Below are 19,533 nucleotides of genomic sequence, written 5' to 3' on the forward strand. Positions count from 1 at the left end.
TAGGGCTTATTTCTGCTTTACTAAGATTACACTCTCAATTGGCTCCTCTTTTATTTATTTATTTTTGAAGATCTAATTGGTTTTATTAAGTGATTCATGAATGGAGTAGCATCCCATCTAGCAAACAGAGAAATGCTCCAGTTGGCTCCTCTTTTCGTCTACTCTTTAAATGTAGGTTTCCAATTTTCGTTCATTCATTCATTCAACAATCATTTACTGCAAGCCCACTTTGGGCTAGAACCTATCCTAGATGCTAGGGATACCAAGGTGAGATGACAAAGGTACCTCCAAGTCTACAAGCTGGTCCATGTCTTTCTCCAGCAACTCCTCCCTCTCTCCTGACACAACAAAGGACTTGGGGCCTCCTCCAATCAAAGGCAAACATCTAGTCTAGCCCAGGTTCCCAGCCCCTCCCACTTTTTCAGAGATTCTCCTCATTGCTTCTCCAAACACTCCTCCATCCGCCCATCCCATCACCATTCAAGCATGCACTCCAGTATTTTTCATCTTAAAAACAATCAAATAGAAAATTACCATTAGAATATCACAGACCTAGCTGCTGCAGGCAAGATCCACCAATGGATGCTCAAATGAGTGGGCATAAGTTTAAGTAGAAACAGGATCTCTGCAAAGTCTAAAAGTATCCATGTGCGCTCTCAATATTTATTAATTATAATGGGAAAAATAATAGCGTTAGGGCAGAGAAATCTGGCAAATGCCACCTTAACCAAGTGTTCCAGGTCAACATAACAAGTATTAAGAAGATAAACTTCTTGTACCCCAATATGATGAACCGACGAACAGCACATCACCTCTGTGGCACTCTTGCCAAAAATGCATAACTTCAGTTTAATCATAAGGAACATCAGACAAACCCAAATAAAGGGCAAGGGCATTCTACAAAATACTTGACCAGAACTTTTCAAAAGAGTTAAGGTCATGAATGGCAAGGCAAGACTAAGGAACTGCTGCAGATTGGAGGACAAGGAGCCATGACAACTACATGTAATGCAGGATCCTGGATTGGATCCTGACCCAGAGAAAGGACATGGTTGTGTTTCAATAAAACTTTATTTGTGGACATTGAAATTTAAATTTCACATTATTTTCCTGGGTCATGGTATACTCTTCCAATTGTTTTTCAACCACTTAAAAATATAAAAACCATTTTTATGGAAAAAGTGGTGAAATTAGTAGTCTGTATTTAGTAACACTGTACCAATGTTAGTTTCTCAGTTTTAATGACTAACCTATGGAATGTGACATATTAACATCAGGGGAAGCTGAGTGAAGGGTATGTGGAAACCCTGTACTATTTTTGCAACTCTTCTGCAATTTTAAAATTACTTGAAAATAAAAAGTAAAAAAACAAACAAACTCCCAGATCCTTCCCTCTAGGTAGGGCCTTCCTTCTCTATTTTCCTTCAGAGGCAAATTCCTTGAGAAGGTTGTCCACATACACTTTTTCTACTCCTTCATCTCCCATTTGCTTTACCGAAACGACTTTGAATGGCATCTTTCTTGCCAACGGGTTTCAGCCCCGGGCAAGTTCACTATAGATTCAATGAGACTGAGGAACGACAATGGAACGTTCTTGAGGTGAAAGGGTTTTATACCCAACTTCATTCCCATGGTGGCAGGTCAGTCAATCTCTAGAATCCCGTCCACTCAGAGCGAGTCTGCATGCAGCAAGCCCGTCTCTGCCTCTGGGCCTCTCTACCCCCGCAGCCATCTCAGTCTCTGTCCTCAGCACTGCCACCACTCCAGTCTCTGCTCTCATGCAGCCATACAGCCATGCCACCGTGTCACCCAGAGCACTGGGCAGAACTCTTTACATGGAGTCAATAGCAATGTTTTGCCTACATGTGTGAAGCAGACCAGAGCCAGGTGAGAATCCTGGCCACAGGAGCCTTCACTCGATCCACAGCATCCAAGTTGGCAAATCCATGGGCTCTTTCCAGACCACATCTCATGTGATCTCTCAGGGCATGTGACCGTGCTGATCACACCTTCCATCTTGCAACACTTTGCCTTCCAAGACACAAAAGTATCCAGTTTTCCTCCTACACCTCTGGCTCCACCTTCTCATTCCAACATCTCAATGTTGAAATTCCTTAGACTTCAGTCCTGGGATCCTCCTCTCTTCCTTCTGTACATTCTCTCCCCAGGTAAAGTTATTCATATTTCTGGCCTCAAATCCCACCTATATGCCAGTGATTCCTAAATTTTTATGTTTATTCTAGGTGTTTCTGCAGAGCTTCAGACTCATATATTCACATAGATACTTAATATTGGCATTAGATGTCTCAAAATTAAACACTTGATCTTCTCTCAGATATGGGCTTTTCCATTATTTCATCCCTCTCATTAAATGGTGCCACCTTCCTCTTTTATCTACCCAGTTGCTCATGCTAGAAACTCTGGTGTCATTTCAGATGCCTCTTTTTTCCTCATCCACCAAATCCAATCTTTCATGAAGTTCAAAAAATATATCTAGAAACATTCCATTTCTTTCCATATCTACTGCACCCACTAGCATCTTTTTCCCAGACTCAGTGATAACCTAACTATATCCCGTCTTGCTCCCTCTAGCCCAGTCTCCCATCACCAACCATACTGACCTTTTGAAAATACTACCCCAATTATATCATTCCCCTGTTTAAAGTCCTTCCATTGCTTTGACTTCACACTGGAAAAACTCCACAAATATTAATAAGGCCTACCACACATGTCATGATTGGGTCTCCGCATGCCTCCCTTTCCTCATCCCTTGACTACTGTAGGTTTCTATTGGTTTTCTCTCAATCCCTAAAATGCAATAGGCTCCTTGCCTTCCTCAGGAATTTGTATCTGCATCTTCATAGAATTTCCTTCCCGCAACAATTCACTTCTGAAATAGGGTAGGCTAGATTGTGCTTTGGTAGCAAAAACCCCCAACATCTTGGTAGCTTATTCCTAATAAGATTTATTTCTTGCTCACATCAGTCTGAAGTAGGTCAGGATGGCTCTTCTTCAAGTGGAGACTCAGGGGTTCAGGGGGTCTCCTAAATTGTGGCACCCCCATAACCAAGATGTGGCCTTTGTAGTTGCTGTGGAAAGAGAAGAGAGTGTGAGTGATTTTGTATAGAATTTTCTGGTCAGGCCTGGAAATAGCCCTCATCTTATCTGCTTACACCCCATTGGCCAGATCACAGTCACATGATCCTAGCTAATTGCAAAGGGAAAATAAAGTAGTTTTCCTGTGTGTCTGGGAAAAGGAAATGAGATTGACGAGCATCAGGCCAGTTTCTACCACATCCTGGTTAAACCTACTCATCTTTAAAGAATCAGCCTAAATACTTCCTTTTAAAGGACTTCAAGCTCCACTAACCTAAATTAGGCCCCCTGATATATTCTATTTTAGCACCCCTTAATTTCCCTTATAGCATCATCACAATGGAAAGGTTACATTTCAGTAAAGTTTACATTTCTTCATGTGATTATTTAATATTTATTTCTATTTGTAGACTGTGGGCTCTATGAGAGTAAGGATTGCATATGTTTTGCTCCTACTGTGTCTCCAGCATCTATCATAGTACCTGGTATATAACTGGTGTAACAGTTGTTGAGGGAACAAATTAACAATTGCACACAGTCATTCCCTGGCTCTGAAGAGCACACTACTTGTGGAGAAGAAAGACAAGTAGGAAGTGAGGTTTAGTGTGATAAATGTTCCAGAGGCCCAGGAAGCTCAGGCATCCTGAAAGGGCTGCAGAGGCTTCTCTGTTTTTTCTTCCATGGCAATGTAACCCAGGAGTCTTTCAGCTATGGCCTGCAGGCCAAATCTGGTTTACTGCCTGTTTTTCTGTGGCCCAAGAGCTAAGAATGGCTTTTCTGTTTTTAAATGGCTGGAAAGAATTAAAGGAAGAAGAATATATTGTGATGCATGAAAATTACGTGAAATTTAATTTCAATGTCCATAAAGTTTTACTGGAACATGGCAAATCCATTTGTTTACTTACTGTTTGTGGTTTTCACACTACAATAGCAGAGTCGAGTAGATGTGAAAGAGACCACAAGGCTCCTAAAGCCTAAAATATTTACTGTTTGGCCCTGTACAGAAAAAGTTGCCTGACCTCTGATCTAATCAATGCTTAGCTTAAAAGTTTACTGCTCTGTGAATTATGTCCTTAACTCCTATTCTTTTCCCATTCTCATGTCCACTGGTGTCAGAAATTGGACCCCCACAAGTTCTGTTCTTGTACTGAAGATGGACTGCCTCTTCAAAACAACCAAAGTTAATTTCCAAAGATAACAGCATTCATATTTTAACTACTTTTTGAGGCTCCCTATCCTGTACTAAATAAAATATGCACTGCTTAGCATGGTAGTTAGGTTCTTCGTTATCTTACTGGACTTAACCTTTTAAGCTGCATCTCTTAGTATCATATAATTCCATCCAGCCTCATCAATCACTTAACCCACATTTGCTTTCTCTACTTTCATGTCTATGCTCACAGTTACCATTTCTATATGAAATGTCTGCTGCTGGTATTTCTACCTTCCACATTGTCTTGCCAATGGGTTTCAGCCCTCGACAAGTTCACTATGGATTCAATGTGACCAAAGAAATGACAGAATATTCTTGGAGTGAAAGGGTTATATTCAACTTTATTCCCACGGTGGCAGGTCAATCACTAGAATCCCACCAAGTCAGAACGAGTCCTCATGTAGCAAGCTGGTCTCAGTCTCTGTCCTCGGCGCTGCCACCACAACAGCTTCTGCTCTTCTGTAGCCTTGCAGCCGTGCCACCGAGTCGCCCACTGGGCAGAGCTCTTTATATAGAGCCAATAACCACTTATTGCCCATATGTGTATAGTGAGCAAGTCAACCATGGCCAGATGAGAATCCTGACCACAGGAACTTACACTTTATCCACACCCATCCTTTAAGTTGGTTATCTCAAATGCCTCCTTGCCCTAAAAGTCTCCCCCAGCTCCTCTACTGAGGATAATTAATGCCATCTGTGTGTTCTCTATGACTGTTTTATTTTAAATTCTGTTTTATAGCTTCCTGTGTATATACACAGATTGCTTCTCACGTTTTGTTGAAAGCTGCTTAGAGGCAGCGATTGTATTCTAGTTTACTAATCTTTGTATCCTTTTGGTGCCTAGGATGTGTCTTGCACAAAATGGAAATGTCTGTTATATGCAAAAGGCCTTACTGAGAGCTGGGAATATGAATTTTTGCAGTGTCCAAGTACTGCCTGTATTTAAACACAAACTCCATTTAACTTGTTTAAGGCTCATCAGGGTAACATCTTTACTAGACCCGTTGTCTTCCAGTTCGTTACACACCCGCGGATCGCAGTCTGGGACCCTCGGTTTTTCTACAAACACGTGCGTCAGAAGCGCTTCCTCCCAGGCCCCTCCTCTGTCCATGTTGATTGGCGGACAAAACGTTCCAATCATCCCTCCCCGCCTCTTTCAGCAGTAGCCAATCACAGACCCCAAGCACCTCCTGACTACTAGACACTGTTTACTAACAGATCCAAGCTGGGGAATAAGGGGTGTGACCATTCTGGGGAGGTCAGGGAGAGGAAGGTCCTAACTGCGCATGCGCACCGGGGAAATGGGCGGGGAAAAACCTCGGGTTTTACCAATCGGGGCTCTCCTGCTCCGCCCTCTCTTTCCTCCCCGCCAAGCAACAACAATTTGAGGAGCGGGGCGGGGCGGCTCTTGAGGCATCATGGAGGATTGCCCAATGGGAGCCGGCAGTCGCAGATGCGCGCGCCCTGTGCCCAATAAGTGGTGGTGGCTCCAATGGCTCCTCTACCTTGCTGGCTGTGGGCGGAGCAGCTTGAAGGAGGAGGCGGTGGAGCAGGGGGGCGGTTTGGTTGCGCGGTACTAGCGGTGCCCGCCGAAGGGGGAGGAGGCGGAGAAGCGAGCCGAGCGGCCAGAGCGGGAAAGAGACTCGTTTCTGCGTCCGAGTTCTGGGGCCGCCGCACCCGGCTCCTGGGGCTGCAGCGGGAACGGTGAGGGGCCGGGGGTCCGTCGTCTCCCGGATCTCCTCGTAGGACCCAGCGGCTCGGAAAAGGGAGAAGATGGAGGAGGAGGGCGGCAGCGGCGGCGGTGCCGCGGGGACCAGCGGGGACGGCGGCGCCGTGGGAGAGCAGCTCCTCACTGTCAAGCACGAGCTGCGGACTGGTGAGCGACCCCGCCCTCTGCTGGCCGGGCCCAGCGCGGGGGCGCGGCCCCAGGGCATGCGGGTGCCCGCGCGGGCTAGGGGGTGCGGGGGGCGGGCCCGGGGCGGAGCCTCGCGGCCGGGCGGGAGCCCGGGGGTCCCGGGAGGTGGGGGCGCGCCCAGGGGGTGCGGGCCGAAACTTTTCCGGGGCCCAGGAATGAGCTGCGGGCGCGGGGCGTTGGGGCCGGGGCAGCAGCCCGCAGCTGCCTGTTGGCACTGCCTGTGAGGACGTCTCTGTGCCCCCTTCCCGCACAAGTGATAACATGTGTCACTGCATCCTGTCCAGTGTGAAATGTGCGCCTTGCTCACTATGGGGTGAACGACGCTTTGTTTTGGAGCGTGCTTCTCCCCTCTGCTTCCCTAGAGGTGGTCCCGGTTGGGGTCCCTAAGGTGCTGGGGTCCTGTAGGAGAGAAAGAGGTGGTTGTGTCCCTGTCTTTTCAGGAGTCCAGTCTCTAGTGAGATAAAGAGGGATCGGACTACAGGGACCGAGTGCTTTTATTTGCAATTGTCATGAAATACTATGCTTGGCCTTGAATTTCTTTGAAAGGTCCGTAGAGAAGGCTTTGTAAATCTAAAGGTCTAGGTAAAAGCGACTAACCAGCCGGCTTAAGCGCTCACGTTTTAATGTTTGAGATTCCTAGAGTTGTCCCAAGCTTTTTACTTGTTAGATTCCTTAAATTCGTTATGTTGGGTCTAGGCTGTTCATTTTGGAAAAGGTTCGTTTGGACTAATTAGTACAGTTGGGTTTATATTTGTGGATCCCAGTCTTGTATGGCACTTTTTCCTTTCTGATAATACATATTAAAGATGAGTTGTTCATTATTCAATGTTCATGTGAGCGTTTATTAAGGTTTTTGATTCAGATCCTTTGGCATAATGGGATATTATTTTGTTATGTAGACACAGCTTATATAGCAGGTTTCAAGTGTATGCTTCATACACCTTGTTACTGTTTTGAACAGATTGTAAAGTTAGATCTGTCACTTGTTCTTTTAGTTTTTGTTATTTCTCATATGATTACTGGTTAGCATTCCACTGAATACCAGTGTGGTGACTTAATTTAAGAGGGATGTCAAATGCATACTTACTTATTTCAACATTTTTTGGTCATTGTGAATTTATTGTGTATGTTAAACCAGTTACTCCATGATCTTTTTGAGTTCCTAAAATAACCTGTGTAGGTTTGGTTGGTTTGATTTTTTTCGGTCTCAATTTAATAGACAGCTGATGTTTTCAAAGAGTTATTAAAGCATTTATTCAGTAAATAATTTTTTCAGTATTAATATCTGATTGTGTCAGGCTCAGTGTCAGGTGCTTTCTGGTGTGGAGGTTTTGAATTTCTTTTTCGTATCTTACATAACAATTCACTGATTTATATGTGTAGAATCATGCTGTACAGCAGAAGCTACTGGAAGTCATATGCTCCTCAGCCATTGACCGTGGTGCAACTAGTAGTGTTTTGCTCAATGACCAAGGAGCAATCTACTTGTTATTAGCAGTAAACCAACTGCTCAGTTTCTGGGTTTTGTAAACAGTGCTAGTTTTGTAGAAAACAACAAATACTGCTCTATTTCCCTTTCTCTACTAATCGTATGACTCATCAGCTTCAAGTTTGCATTTTAGAAATTTTTCTGATGGATGGTGAGATTATACTGGATTCATTCTACTGTTAACTGTCAAAGGAAATGAATAGTCATTTGATTTATTGCTGAATACTGGAACAACTGACCGATATAGTGATGAAAAGCACTGTTAAAATAAAACTTAAAAAGATTTAATCATCTTCAGCCAACTGTATTCCTGTCAGCACATGATGCTATAATAGGCACGGATGTAATTTGATCTTATGTGGTCCTTCACTTCTCAAAATGTGGACGAGCACATGGTCGTATCAAGTCAGCAGTTGGTGATTGCCCATTTGTGCCCAACAGTATTAAACGCTGTAGGATGAATGAAAAGGCAGTAAAAGTTACATGTAAGGACATGGAAATGGTTCCAGTTGGGTAGAAGGAGTAACATTGTGTACCTGGACGTGGGATTGGAAGACTTAATTCTAAATTCCAGTTCTTCCACTTACTAGCTTTGTGGACTTGGGCAAGTCACATCATTCTTTCAGCCTCACTTTTCTCATCTACAGACAAGATTTAATGAAATACTGTTGAAAAAGTGCTAAGCAGTTTGCTTGGCACATTAGGGACTCAGGAAACGTTGGTTTCATGTTAATCTGAAAATTACTCCGTAAGAGTTACCTTTTCTGAAACTGTGTGAATTCATCCAGTGTAACTTGGAAAACAAGTCACTCATTTGTTGCTCAGCCTCTGCCACATTGCTAGGCTATCATCCTTTCCTGCATGTGTCTTGCCTTCTGAAGTGGAGTGAAAACTCCCATGATCTGTGCTGCTGCTTAGCAGCAGCCTCTGCATTATGTCTTCAGCAGCATTTAACACATGGTACTGTAATAATCGATTTACTTGTCTGCACTAGACTGTAAGGTCCTTTGGGGCAGATGCCATGTCCTTGTCCATTTTCAGCCCCTGTACTCAAGTATTTGTTGTATGAATTCATTGGCTGGATGGAAATTCACGACCAATTCTAACAGTTTTTTGTATTCCCAGTATCTTGCAGATGTTAAGTGGTTGATAAATTGATGACAGTGACTTTAAAAGCTGAAGAATGAAGAGTAAAGGACAGACTAGATCAGTTAAACACATTTCTTGACACTTCTGTATTCTAGGCTAAATGGTACTGATGACACCAAACATGGCTAAGAAAATGTCTTGCTCTCTGATAGTCGGGGAGGAGGCTGTGTAAACAAGTAATTAGGATATATTATCGTAAGTATAATAATAGAGGGACATACAGAGTATAAAGGTAGCAAAGAAGAGGTTAGGAGTCTTAGGATTCAAATAAATCTAACTTGAACAACAGCAACAAAAGAAGAGAAGTTATTACTGTAAAGATATTGGGTTATCTTACCCATTCATTTGTGAATAAATATTTCATTATCTCTTATGCACTGAGTGTGGTGTAGGTCCTGGGGTTACAAGGCAGCAATAGTCTTCTCACTAGAAGTACATAAAGATACTGTTATGGAGTGATTTTTAGATTTACATGCAAGATAGAAATGGTCTTCCATCCAGAAAAAAATAACTGGAACCAGAGACTTATGTCATTGATTCTCTTTCCATCTTGAATCTTTGCTTGTCTCTATATGATACCTTCATTTTTTTCTCACTGCTGTCCACCTTTTCTCACATGGGAAATAACATAGCTGCTGACAGACCCCAAGTTTTTAACATCTTATAGCTTCAAGCACTGGATAGATGCTGCCTTTTTATCAGTTGCAGGTATAAAATCTCAGGGAAGGACTTAATTGGCCTGGCTTTGGTCAGTTGCCCACTTTCAGATCATTTCGCTACGGCCAGGGAATGGGATCATGGTCTCCTAACATGACAGCTACTGCAGTGAACACATGGATGGGGCATGGAGGGATACTAAACTCTTAGAAGAAGGGTTGCTGGGAAGACATTTCCTTAGATAGCCATCATTAGGAGAGAGAGTCTAACGCTGAGGAGAGGGTCAAGAAAGGGGTATTCATTATCTGTTGTATAACAAATCACACCAAAACTTGGTGGCTGCAGCAACATGGTTTTTATGGGTAAGTCAGGAGTTGTTTAGCTTGAGAGTTTAGCTTGAGCTTGAGAGCTCAGGGTCTCTCATGAGGTTGTAGTCAAGATGTTGGCCAGGACTGCAGTTACCTGAAGACCTGTCTGGGGCTGAAAGTTCCCCTCCAAGACAGCTCACTCACGTTATTGGCAGGATGCTTCAGTGCCTTGCCATTTGGACCTCTCCTTATAGCTGCTTGAACGTCCTCATGAGGTGATAGCTGGCTCTCGCAGAGAAAGTGATTGAACAGAGAGAAAGAGCCAGGTGGAAGCCAGTCTTCTTTGTTAAACAGTGTTTTGGAGATATAATTTACGTACCATAAAATCCACTTGTTTTAAGTGTACAATTCAATGAATTTAATATATTTTTAGTGTTATACAACCAGCACTACACTTCTAATTTTAAAACATTTCCATCACCCTAAAAATATGTCTTAACCATTTAGTCACTGTACCTTTCTATCACCCATTCCCAGGCCTAGACAACCCCTAATTCTGCTGTCTCTATATTTGCCTGGGGACATTTCATATAATGGAAATTCACAATATATGGCCTTTTATGACTGGCTTCTTTCACTGAACATAGTGTTTTCAAGATTCATCCATGTTGTAGCATCTATCAGTACTTCATTTTTTAAATTGACAGTATTCCATTGTATGGATATACCATATTTCATTTATCTATTCATCAGTTGATTGACATTTGGGTTATTTTCACCTTTTGGCTATGGTGACTCATGCTGCTATGTACATATATGTACAAGTTTTGTGTGGATCTATGTTTTCACCTATCTTGGGTAGATACTAAGAGTAAAATCTAAGAGTAAAACTGGATCACATGGTAGTTCTATGTTTAACTTTGTAAATTTTCCAGAGTGGCTGCAACACTTTACAGTCCCACCAGCAATGCACAAAGGTTCTAATTTCTCCACATCCTCTTCGACACTTGTTATTGCCTGTCATTTTGCTTATAGCCATCCTGAGTGTGAGGTGGCATCTCACTGTGGTTTTGATTTGTGTTTCCCTAATGACTAATGATGTGAGCATCTTTCCTGTGCTGCCGGGCCATTTGTGCATGACTGGAGAAATGTCTGTTCAGATCCTTTGCCCATTTTTTATTTAATTTGTCTTTTTATTATGAGGTGTGAGAGTTCTTTACATATTCTAGGTATAGGACCCCTATCGATATCAATATATGATTTGCAAATATTTTCCCTCATAAAGTGGGTTATCTTTTTGGGTTATTTTTGATGATATCCTTAGAAGTACAAGTCTTTTCATTTTGATGAGGTCCAGGTTATCTTTTGTTTCTCTTGTTTCTTGTGGTTTTGGCATTGTATCTAAGAAATCATTGGCTAATCCAAGGTCAAGAAGACTTATGCCTTTTCTAAGAGTTTTATGGTTTTACCTTTACATGTAGGTTTTTGATCCATTTGTTGGAAGACTGTTCTTTCCCCCTTTTATTGTCTTGGTACCCTCACAGAAAATCAATTGACCATAAATGTATGGGTTTATTTCTGGACTCTCAGTTTGATTCCACTAATTTTTATGTCTGTCCTTATGCCAGTACCACACTATGTTTTGACTACTGTAACTTTTTAGTAAGTTTTGAAGTTGGGAAATGTGGGTCCTCCAACCTTGTTCTTTTTTGAGATTGCTTTGTCTGCTCTGGATCCCTTGAATTTCCATATGAATTGTAGGGTTAGCTTTCCAATTTCTGCAAAAAATCCATCTGCAGTTCTAGTGGGGATTGAGTTGAATCCATACATCAATTTTGGGAGTGTTTCCATCTTAGCATATTAAAACTTGTGATCCATGAACATGGAATGTTTTTCCATTTATTTAGATCTTCCATTTCTTCAGCAACGTTTTGTAGTTTTCAGAGTGTAAGTTTTCATGTCTTTGTTAAATTTATTCCTAAGTGTTTTATTCTTTTTGATGCTATGGTAAAAGGAATTATTTTCCTAATTTAATTTTTGGATTGTTGATTTTAAGTATATGTAGATATAGCTTTTTTTTGTATATTGATCTTATATGCAATATATACTGAAACCTTGCTGAACTAGTGTATTGTAATAGTTTTTTTAGTGGATGTCTTAGGATTTTCTATTTATAAAATCATTCCATCTGCAAATAGAGATAGTCTTACTTCTTCCTTTCCAATATGCATGCCCTTTATTTAATTTTCTTGCATAGCTGCCCTGGCTAGAACCTTCAGCACAATGTTCAATATAATTGGTGGGAGCACACATCCTTGTATTATTTCTGATGTTAGGGGGAAAGCTTTAGTCTTTCACCATTATGTATGAGAGTACGTGTGGATTTTTCGTAGATGCCCTTTATGAGGTTGAGGAAGTTCCCTTCTTTTCCTAGTTTCAGTGTTTTATCATGAAAAGGCATTGGCTTTTGCCAAATGCATTTTCTGCGTCTATGGAGATGATCATGTGGTTTTTGTTTTTGGTTTTATTGGTTTATTACATTAATTAATTTGGAGGTGGGTGTTAATCCAATCTTGCCTTCCTGGGATACATCCCTCTTGGTCATGGTGTATTATCCTTTGGTAATATATGGGATATATCATTTCACCTTTCTGAGCCTATTCTTATCCATAAAGTAAAAGTGTTGGCCTGAGTTATATCCAAAGTACTTACCAACATTAAGCTGGTGTTCTATGGAATATCTATGGAAATGTTGGCATAGACAAGTCAGGATTTAATTTAAAAGATAATTTTGTTTTACCAAATGATTCATGACTGAATCCCATTGAAAAAAACCAACAATTCCCTGATGCTTTTTGAGTATGATTCCATTTGTAATGATTAAATTATAATTATCTCTATAGGAACATAATGATTACCTATAGGACGACACTTTGACATATTTCAATGACCATCTTAGTTATCTGTGCAAACAGTGCTACTCTCCTTTTTATATTATACATGCATAAATATATATTTATGTTTGTGCATATATTTTTTATAGTGCTTTCCCCCATTTTTTCACACCTTTCTCACCTTGAGAAGAGTAGGCAGAACTTGTGCTGTACCTTTGGTGTTATATGATACATTGGGAAGGTTAAAAATAAAACTAGGTTACTGATAGTTCCCTAACTTAATTCCCTGGAGTCTAGGCCTAAGGAAAAAAAAAATCCTTCTTAACTTTCCACGAGTTTTCCCTAAAATGATCTTTTTTAAGAAAATGATCTTTTTAGGCAAAGGAGGCAACATCTCAGCCCTTACGTCAAGGAGGAGTTGGTACATTTTGTATTTGCACTCTTTAGGAGCAAAAGCCTTCTCAAGTAGCAAGTCTGTCCTGTCAGACCCAACATTAACCTCTACTCCAAAGCAAGAAAGAATCTTGAAACCTCAGCTTCCTGGAGACATAATGGTTTGGTGGGCAGGATTGAATTCTTCCTGTGAAATAGAAGCTGATGCTTGGTGAAAACTCCTCAGGGAAAAATCTAATAACATCATGTGTTGACTGAAGCTTCACAATTAAGTACACTGCTGAGAGATGTGATTGCCAAAATGCAGTGGGAGGGAGGGCTTGTCGCAGTTATCTACTTTGAGGCCCCATAATGATTTACAGATCTCTCTATGTACCTGAAAGGTGAGCACTCTTACATTCCTCTCATTTGCCAGGGAAAATGAATAGGGTCCCAAGTAGACACATTATATTTGTGTCTAGCAATGTCCTTCTGGGTTCAATTATAGTTATTCCTCCAAAAATCATTTAAGTTCTCTGGACTCGATTCCTTCCTAAGGTTGTGAGTGAGTTGGCTCTCTCTCTTTTTTTAATAGTCTGTAGGCAATCTCCTCTGGGACTGCAGGGAAAATAGGGAGGTGAAGTTACTGATTTTTAGTACAGTACTTGGTATTGCAATAATTTTATTTCAAACTCAAGTTTTTGTGGTGTGTTTCTTTTTATAGAATCAGTGTTCCTGACAAAAAAATTGTGTAAATATTTTTATATATCATGTTATTTGGAATATGGAAGGTGAACTCAGTACTTAAAGGAATTCTATGATTAGCTCTTGGATTTAAAAAATCTTGATAAAGTTCTCCATTTGTGGCTTTACTAATATTACATAGATTTGGCCTTAACGTTGCTATTTTCTGACAGTATTCTTACAATTTTGGTAGCTGCAAACAGGTAAATGATGGAGTCTTGTGTGGTAGGCTGAATACAGACACCCCTCCAAGATGTCCATGTCCTAACCCTGAAACCTGGGAATTACGTGGCAAACAGACCTTGCAGATGTGATTAAGTTAAGATCTTGAGGTGGGAAGAGTATCATGCATTATCCAGGTGGGCCCAATTTCATCTCAGCCTTCTTAGAGAGGCAGGAGGGTCAGAGTCAGGAGGTTTGATGTAAGGATAGAAGCAGAGGGAGAGAAGGAGATATGGGATTGGAGTGATGTCATTGCTGGGAGGGGCCATGAACCAGGGAACATGGATAGCCTCTAAAAACTGAGGAACAGATACTTTCTTAGAGTGTCCAAAAGGAACACAACTTTGCTGTCTCCTTGATTTTAAGCTCTGTGACCCCCAGCTTCAGACTGTTAATGTTCTTAAACCATGAAGTTTATGTTAGTTCTTTATAGCAGGAATAGGAAACTAATACATCTTACTTAAGATTGAATGAGCCAAGAGATTATTTTGCCAGATGCCTGGGTAACTTGAGGATGACAGCAATGTGAAGCAGTCAGTTCTTTAAACGAGTATTTTAGTAGAAAACGGTAACAAGTGTTGTTCTTAGTAGAAGTCGAATGGTGTACTCTCTAAGGAATTCCCAAGAAGACATTCCTTTCTGATCTTAGTACCACGCCTGGCTGAGCTGCTTTTGACCAGCTGTTTCTGTTTTCCTTAGGAATGCTGTGAAGTAGGTCCCTGAACAAACCGACCTCTTTTATCAAGTTCGTGGCTAGAAAGCTGCTCATGCCAGGCCTGCACCACATGTACTTGTGGTTTGGCACATGCGTCTCGGGCCTTTTCCTGGTGTCATTTTATGGCCCTTATCTTTCTTCTTTTCTTACCCTTTAGTTAATCCAAGTAATTTGCCTTAAATCTTTTCTGGACTAAGGCAGGAATTAGGTAACCCTATAATTAAATACATTATATGCAAACACATATGTGTAGTCCATAAATAATATGGACAGTCTGGAAAGATATTTGACTTTCTATCCAGTGTTTTGCTTCTTAAATAAAATCTATGTCTTACAGTGTTACTATTTTTACATTTCTCCTACAATGAAAAAAGTAAGGTTTATGATTAGTAGAGCTTTTGATTTAAAAAAAATACATAATGAGAAATCAATAAAATAGAGGCATACTTTTAGAATGAATTCTGTTGGCAAAAAGGTGTAGATCATGCACAGGGCTGTCTTCCAGTACCAGGCAGTTTTGTAAATTAGTGGAATATCCCATTGTTAACTGGAAAATTCAGTTAACTGAAGCGCTCTGTCCTCTAACCACATCAATACTAAAGTGGAATTATATATATTTCCTAAAGGAAGAACTATTAAAAATATGTAATAAGGGCATTATTGCACTTGATATCTAACTATGATGCTGCCTTAAAGAGGGCATGGACACTGAATCTTAGCAGCAGATTTGCAACAACCCTTTCCCATGAATTTGCCATTGTTCTTCTTTTATACCAGTGTCGTTTGTTTGTAAGGAAACATCATAATTAGGGCTAATTAGGACAAATCTAATGGGGCCCACACAAATCAGACTTACACCTTTGACCTAATTTGGCCATGCATAAGTTGGGCAGAACAGCCACAGTTTTATTCATCAATTAAGAACTTGTTGAATTCTTACTCTGTGCCTGGCCCCATACTGGATACTGGGTTTTAGCAAGGGACAAATTATGGCTCCTACCCTCAGTGTACTGTGCCTAAGAGAAAGACCTTAGATACATAATCACACAACTAACCTTATGAGTGCAGTGGTGATAAACTCTTTGAAGTACAGGGTTCTGTGAGTCTAACAGAGAGACTGGCATCATGTGAGGGGCGAGGGAAGGCTTCTGTGAAGTAGCAGTGGGCAGGCTGTGGCCCTGGTTATTGTGGTCTGATGAGTTGGGGGAAAAGCATTTCTGCCAAAGGAAGTGATTGACAGAGATGGTCCTGAATCAGGAAATGGCTTAAGCACACCGGGGTGACTGTAGGAAAGGCCTGTGGCTTGAGCATCATATCCAAGCAGGAGAGATGTGGGAAACAGGGCTGAAAAGGTAGCCAGGGCCATTTCGTGCAGGGTTTCATAGGTTACGATAAGGTGCTCTGGTATTATAAGGAGTGCAGTGTGATGCCTTTGAAGGATTTTATTGAGATTAGTTTTGCATTGTAAAAAATGAGTCCCATAGCTGTTTGGTAAGTTAAAAGCCCTCACAGCATGGCTGAAATCAAGGTGGTAACCAGACTGAGTTCTTATCTGGAAGCTCTGGGTAAAAATCTACTTCAAGCTCCACTTGAGTGAGCTTAAAAATGCACTTCACAGATTTTTAGTTCCTATAATCATTGGCCTAAGGTCCCAGTTTCTTTGCTCCAACAGCTCAGAGAGGCCATCTGCATGCCTTTTCATTTGGCTTCACCAGCAAAGGTGAATCAAATGCTTCCCATGCTTTGTGTGATCTTACTCTCTGATCTCTGACCTTTTGTGATTAGGTCAGGCCTCCCTAGATAATCATCACCATTAGGTCAGCTGATTTGGGACCTTAATTCCCTTTATCACAAGAGTGATGTCTCATCATATTTACTCACTGAAGGGGAGGAGATCTTGCAAAGGGTCATAAGGGTTATCTTAGAATGTGCCTTAGAATTCATAGGTGGTGAACCATGGATGATAGATACAAGGTGGGCAGAAAAAGTAGGATCCAGTTTTATACAAATCAAACTAAGTTTGAGATGCCTTTGACATACACTAATGGACATATGTGGTAGTGGTAATCATGGATAATGAAAGCTTGCTATGTGCTACATAGTAGGTCAGTTCATCAACTCATTTAATCCGCACAGTAACCTTACAAAGTGCGTACTGTTCCTAGTATTCCAATATTACAGATGGGGAAACTGAGTCTTAGATCGACTTCCTCAGATCTACCCCAAAGTAAGTAAACTACTGGTTTCGAAACCCAAGCAGTCTGGCCCCAAGGCCCATCTAAACCACTGTGCTTTAATTCATCAGTGGGATAAGAGCCTGGAGCTCAGCAAAAATGTCTGCATTGTGGGTAAAAATGCTAGCATCATTGGCATTTAAATGATATTTAAAGCCCAGGTGTAGGTGAGATCATTTTAGGAGAGACTGTAGAATGCAGAGACAAAGACGACTAAGAACTAAACCCTGAAAAACTCCAAAATGTAAGGATAGATAGAAAAGGAGTTGCCAAGAAAGGTTACAGCTTGGAGAACAATGAGGAGAAAACCTAGGAACATTGTGCTGTTATGGAAGCCAAGGAGAAAAGCTATTTCAAGGGGTGTGTCAGATCCTACTGATCTGCTAATGACCTTACAAGAGCAAGTATGGTGGCGATTTAGTGAGAGAAGCCAGATCTGAGGACTGGATGCAAGTGAAAACAACTTTTGAGAGGATTGGTCCTGGAGGGTGTTAAAGAGAGATTTAGCCAGAGAGGACTGTGGGTTTCAGAAACGGTTGGGGGATAGGAGGGAGTTGTTATTTTTTTGCTGTTTTAAGATAAGCGACGTTAGAACATGCTTAAATATCACTAGTTTGAATCCATTAAGAGATAGAGACAGAGAGATTGAGACTGAAACTACACAGCTTAGAAGGGATAACTTGATGGCATCAAGGTCCCTGAGAAGGAGGACTTGGGGGGCAGGGGGCATATTGGCCTCTGATAGGAGAACGCACATTGCTTCTATTATAACAGGAGGGAAGAAGGAGAGGGTGCAGGTGAATGTAAATATACAGGAGTTTTGCACTCATGGATTTTTTTCCCCCCTCTGTATGAATTGTGAAGAAAAGGCAATTCTCTGTTCAAGAAGAGAAAAATAGCTTCTTTGTTTTAAAAAATTGTTGTTCTGTTTCTGAACAAATTATTAGAGCTAGAAAAACACAAAAAGTTGACACAATTTAGATGCTCTATAAGATGAAAAGTCATAGAATGTTGTAGACCAACTTACGGAAAGAGGTTTTCAAGCATAGCCATTTAAATGCTGTGTACTTTCCACAGAGGTCAGTTCCCTGAACATGTTCTGTGGATCATGCCAAAATTCTTAGTAAGCATAATGTTCTTTTTCTTCTTTTTGAAGTGTTTTATATTTAGATCAGTTCTCCTAAGTTAAATTTATTTGGTACACATATTGGGAAAAAAAGGCTGTTTGTTACTGCTTTATACACACTTGTTTTCTTATTGACTCAGTTTTCATGTTGGCTCAATCGTGTAATTCCAAAATCAGTTGGATAGGTAAACATTGCTGTTTTATACATAAAAAGTACAGTGAGTCTTCAGGTTAAGTGAGTCCAGCAATAAGAGAAAAGTGGGCAGCATTGTTTTTAAGTACATAGATATTAAATATAACTGTTCTGTCTCTAGCAGAATGCTGTCCAGAGACATGGTTTGAGGCTCAACCACAAATCTAAACAGATTCAGAATAGCTTACCACCTGGCAGTTAAAAGGAACCTAGTGTGCTAGCTATTAGCTTATTTTTTGAGCTCATATATTCTCTAGAATTGAGCTAATTGGACCCTACAGACGGGTTAAAGATTTAAATTTCAGAGTTATGTGTGTGTTGTCAAAATTATTCTGGACACTCCCTAAATAAGAGCTTATCTGATAAATGTTTTATAAATAATTTATTTCCCTCTGACAAAAAGAAATAAAACTAAAATAGCAGAGAAATATTTTTTCTCACTGCATACAATTGTCACCTTTTGACTGAAACTAAATTAGTCCAGGAAGTTTGTTTTTGTAATGTTGAGTAAGAGAAGGTAAGGTTTTACAAGAAAAGTTATTTTACATCCAGTTAAGTTGGTCTCAGTAAATTAGATGCTAACTATTTCCTAGTTGATACATTAAAAACAAATCCAAGCATATTAAATAAAGGTGATTGAGTCAGATTATGCTTAACCTCTTTTTGAAATCTTCCACTTCCTTTGAGAATTTACTCCATTTTTTTCTCCCCTTTCCCTGATCCTTGACTCTGCTTCCCACAAACACATGTGGTATTGTCTTGTTAAAAACAAAACAAGACAAAACCCTTTGGCCGTCTGGTTTTTGCTGTCCTTCCCTTTTTCACCAGTTTTTGAAAGAGCAGTTTATACAGCTGTTTCTTACCTCTTTATCTCCCATTCACTCTTTGATATGCTGTAACATCGGCCTTCCATCTCAGTCACTGCGCAGAAACTTTTCTCTCTAAAGTTGCTGATGTTTCCCTGTGTGTCTAATCTGCTGGAAACATCTGTCTGGTTTTACTCACGTTCTCCAGGGCAGTTAGTGTTGGCGAGTGGCCACTCTGCTCCCTTCACACAGCAGCCTGGACTCTTCCTCTTGTTCTCTGTCGGACTGCCCCATCTCCCTCTCACTAACCTCCATCCCTCTACTTGTCTCTTACATATTGGTAACCCGTTGTCAGCCCTCTTTTCTTGTAACCAACCATGCACGCTCTTACTGGGAAATC

General features: G+C 40.8%; 1 protein-coding gene across 1 annotated transcript in view; it reads left to right on the forward strand.

Annotated features, from left to right (window-relative positions):
• Positions 1–5,050: 5,050 nt before the first annotated feature.
• Positions 5,051–19,533, forward strand: part of RPS6KA5 (ribosomal protein S6 kinase A5) — a 204,621-nt gene continuing 190,138 nt past the window's right edge. The window contains exon 1 of the mRNA XM_036882248.2: positions 5,051–6,185. Coding sequence (XP_036738143.2) covers positions 6,083–6,185 — 103 coding nt within the window. The 5' untranslated portion in view covers positions 5,051–6,082. The remainder of the gene's footprint in view (positions 6,186–19,533) is intronic.

This window comes from Manis pentadactyla, chromosome 11 (assembly GCF_030020395.1).
Source record: "Manis pentadactyla isolate mManPen7 chromosome 11, mManPen7.hap1, whole genome shotgun sequence".
Lineage (NCBI taxonomy): Eukaryota > Metazoa > Chordata > Mammalia > Pholidota > Manidae > Manis > Manis pentadactyla.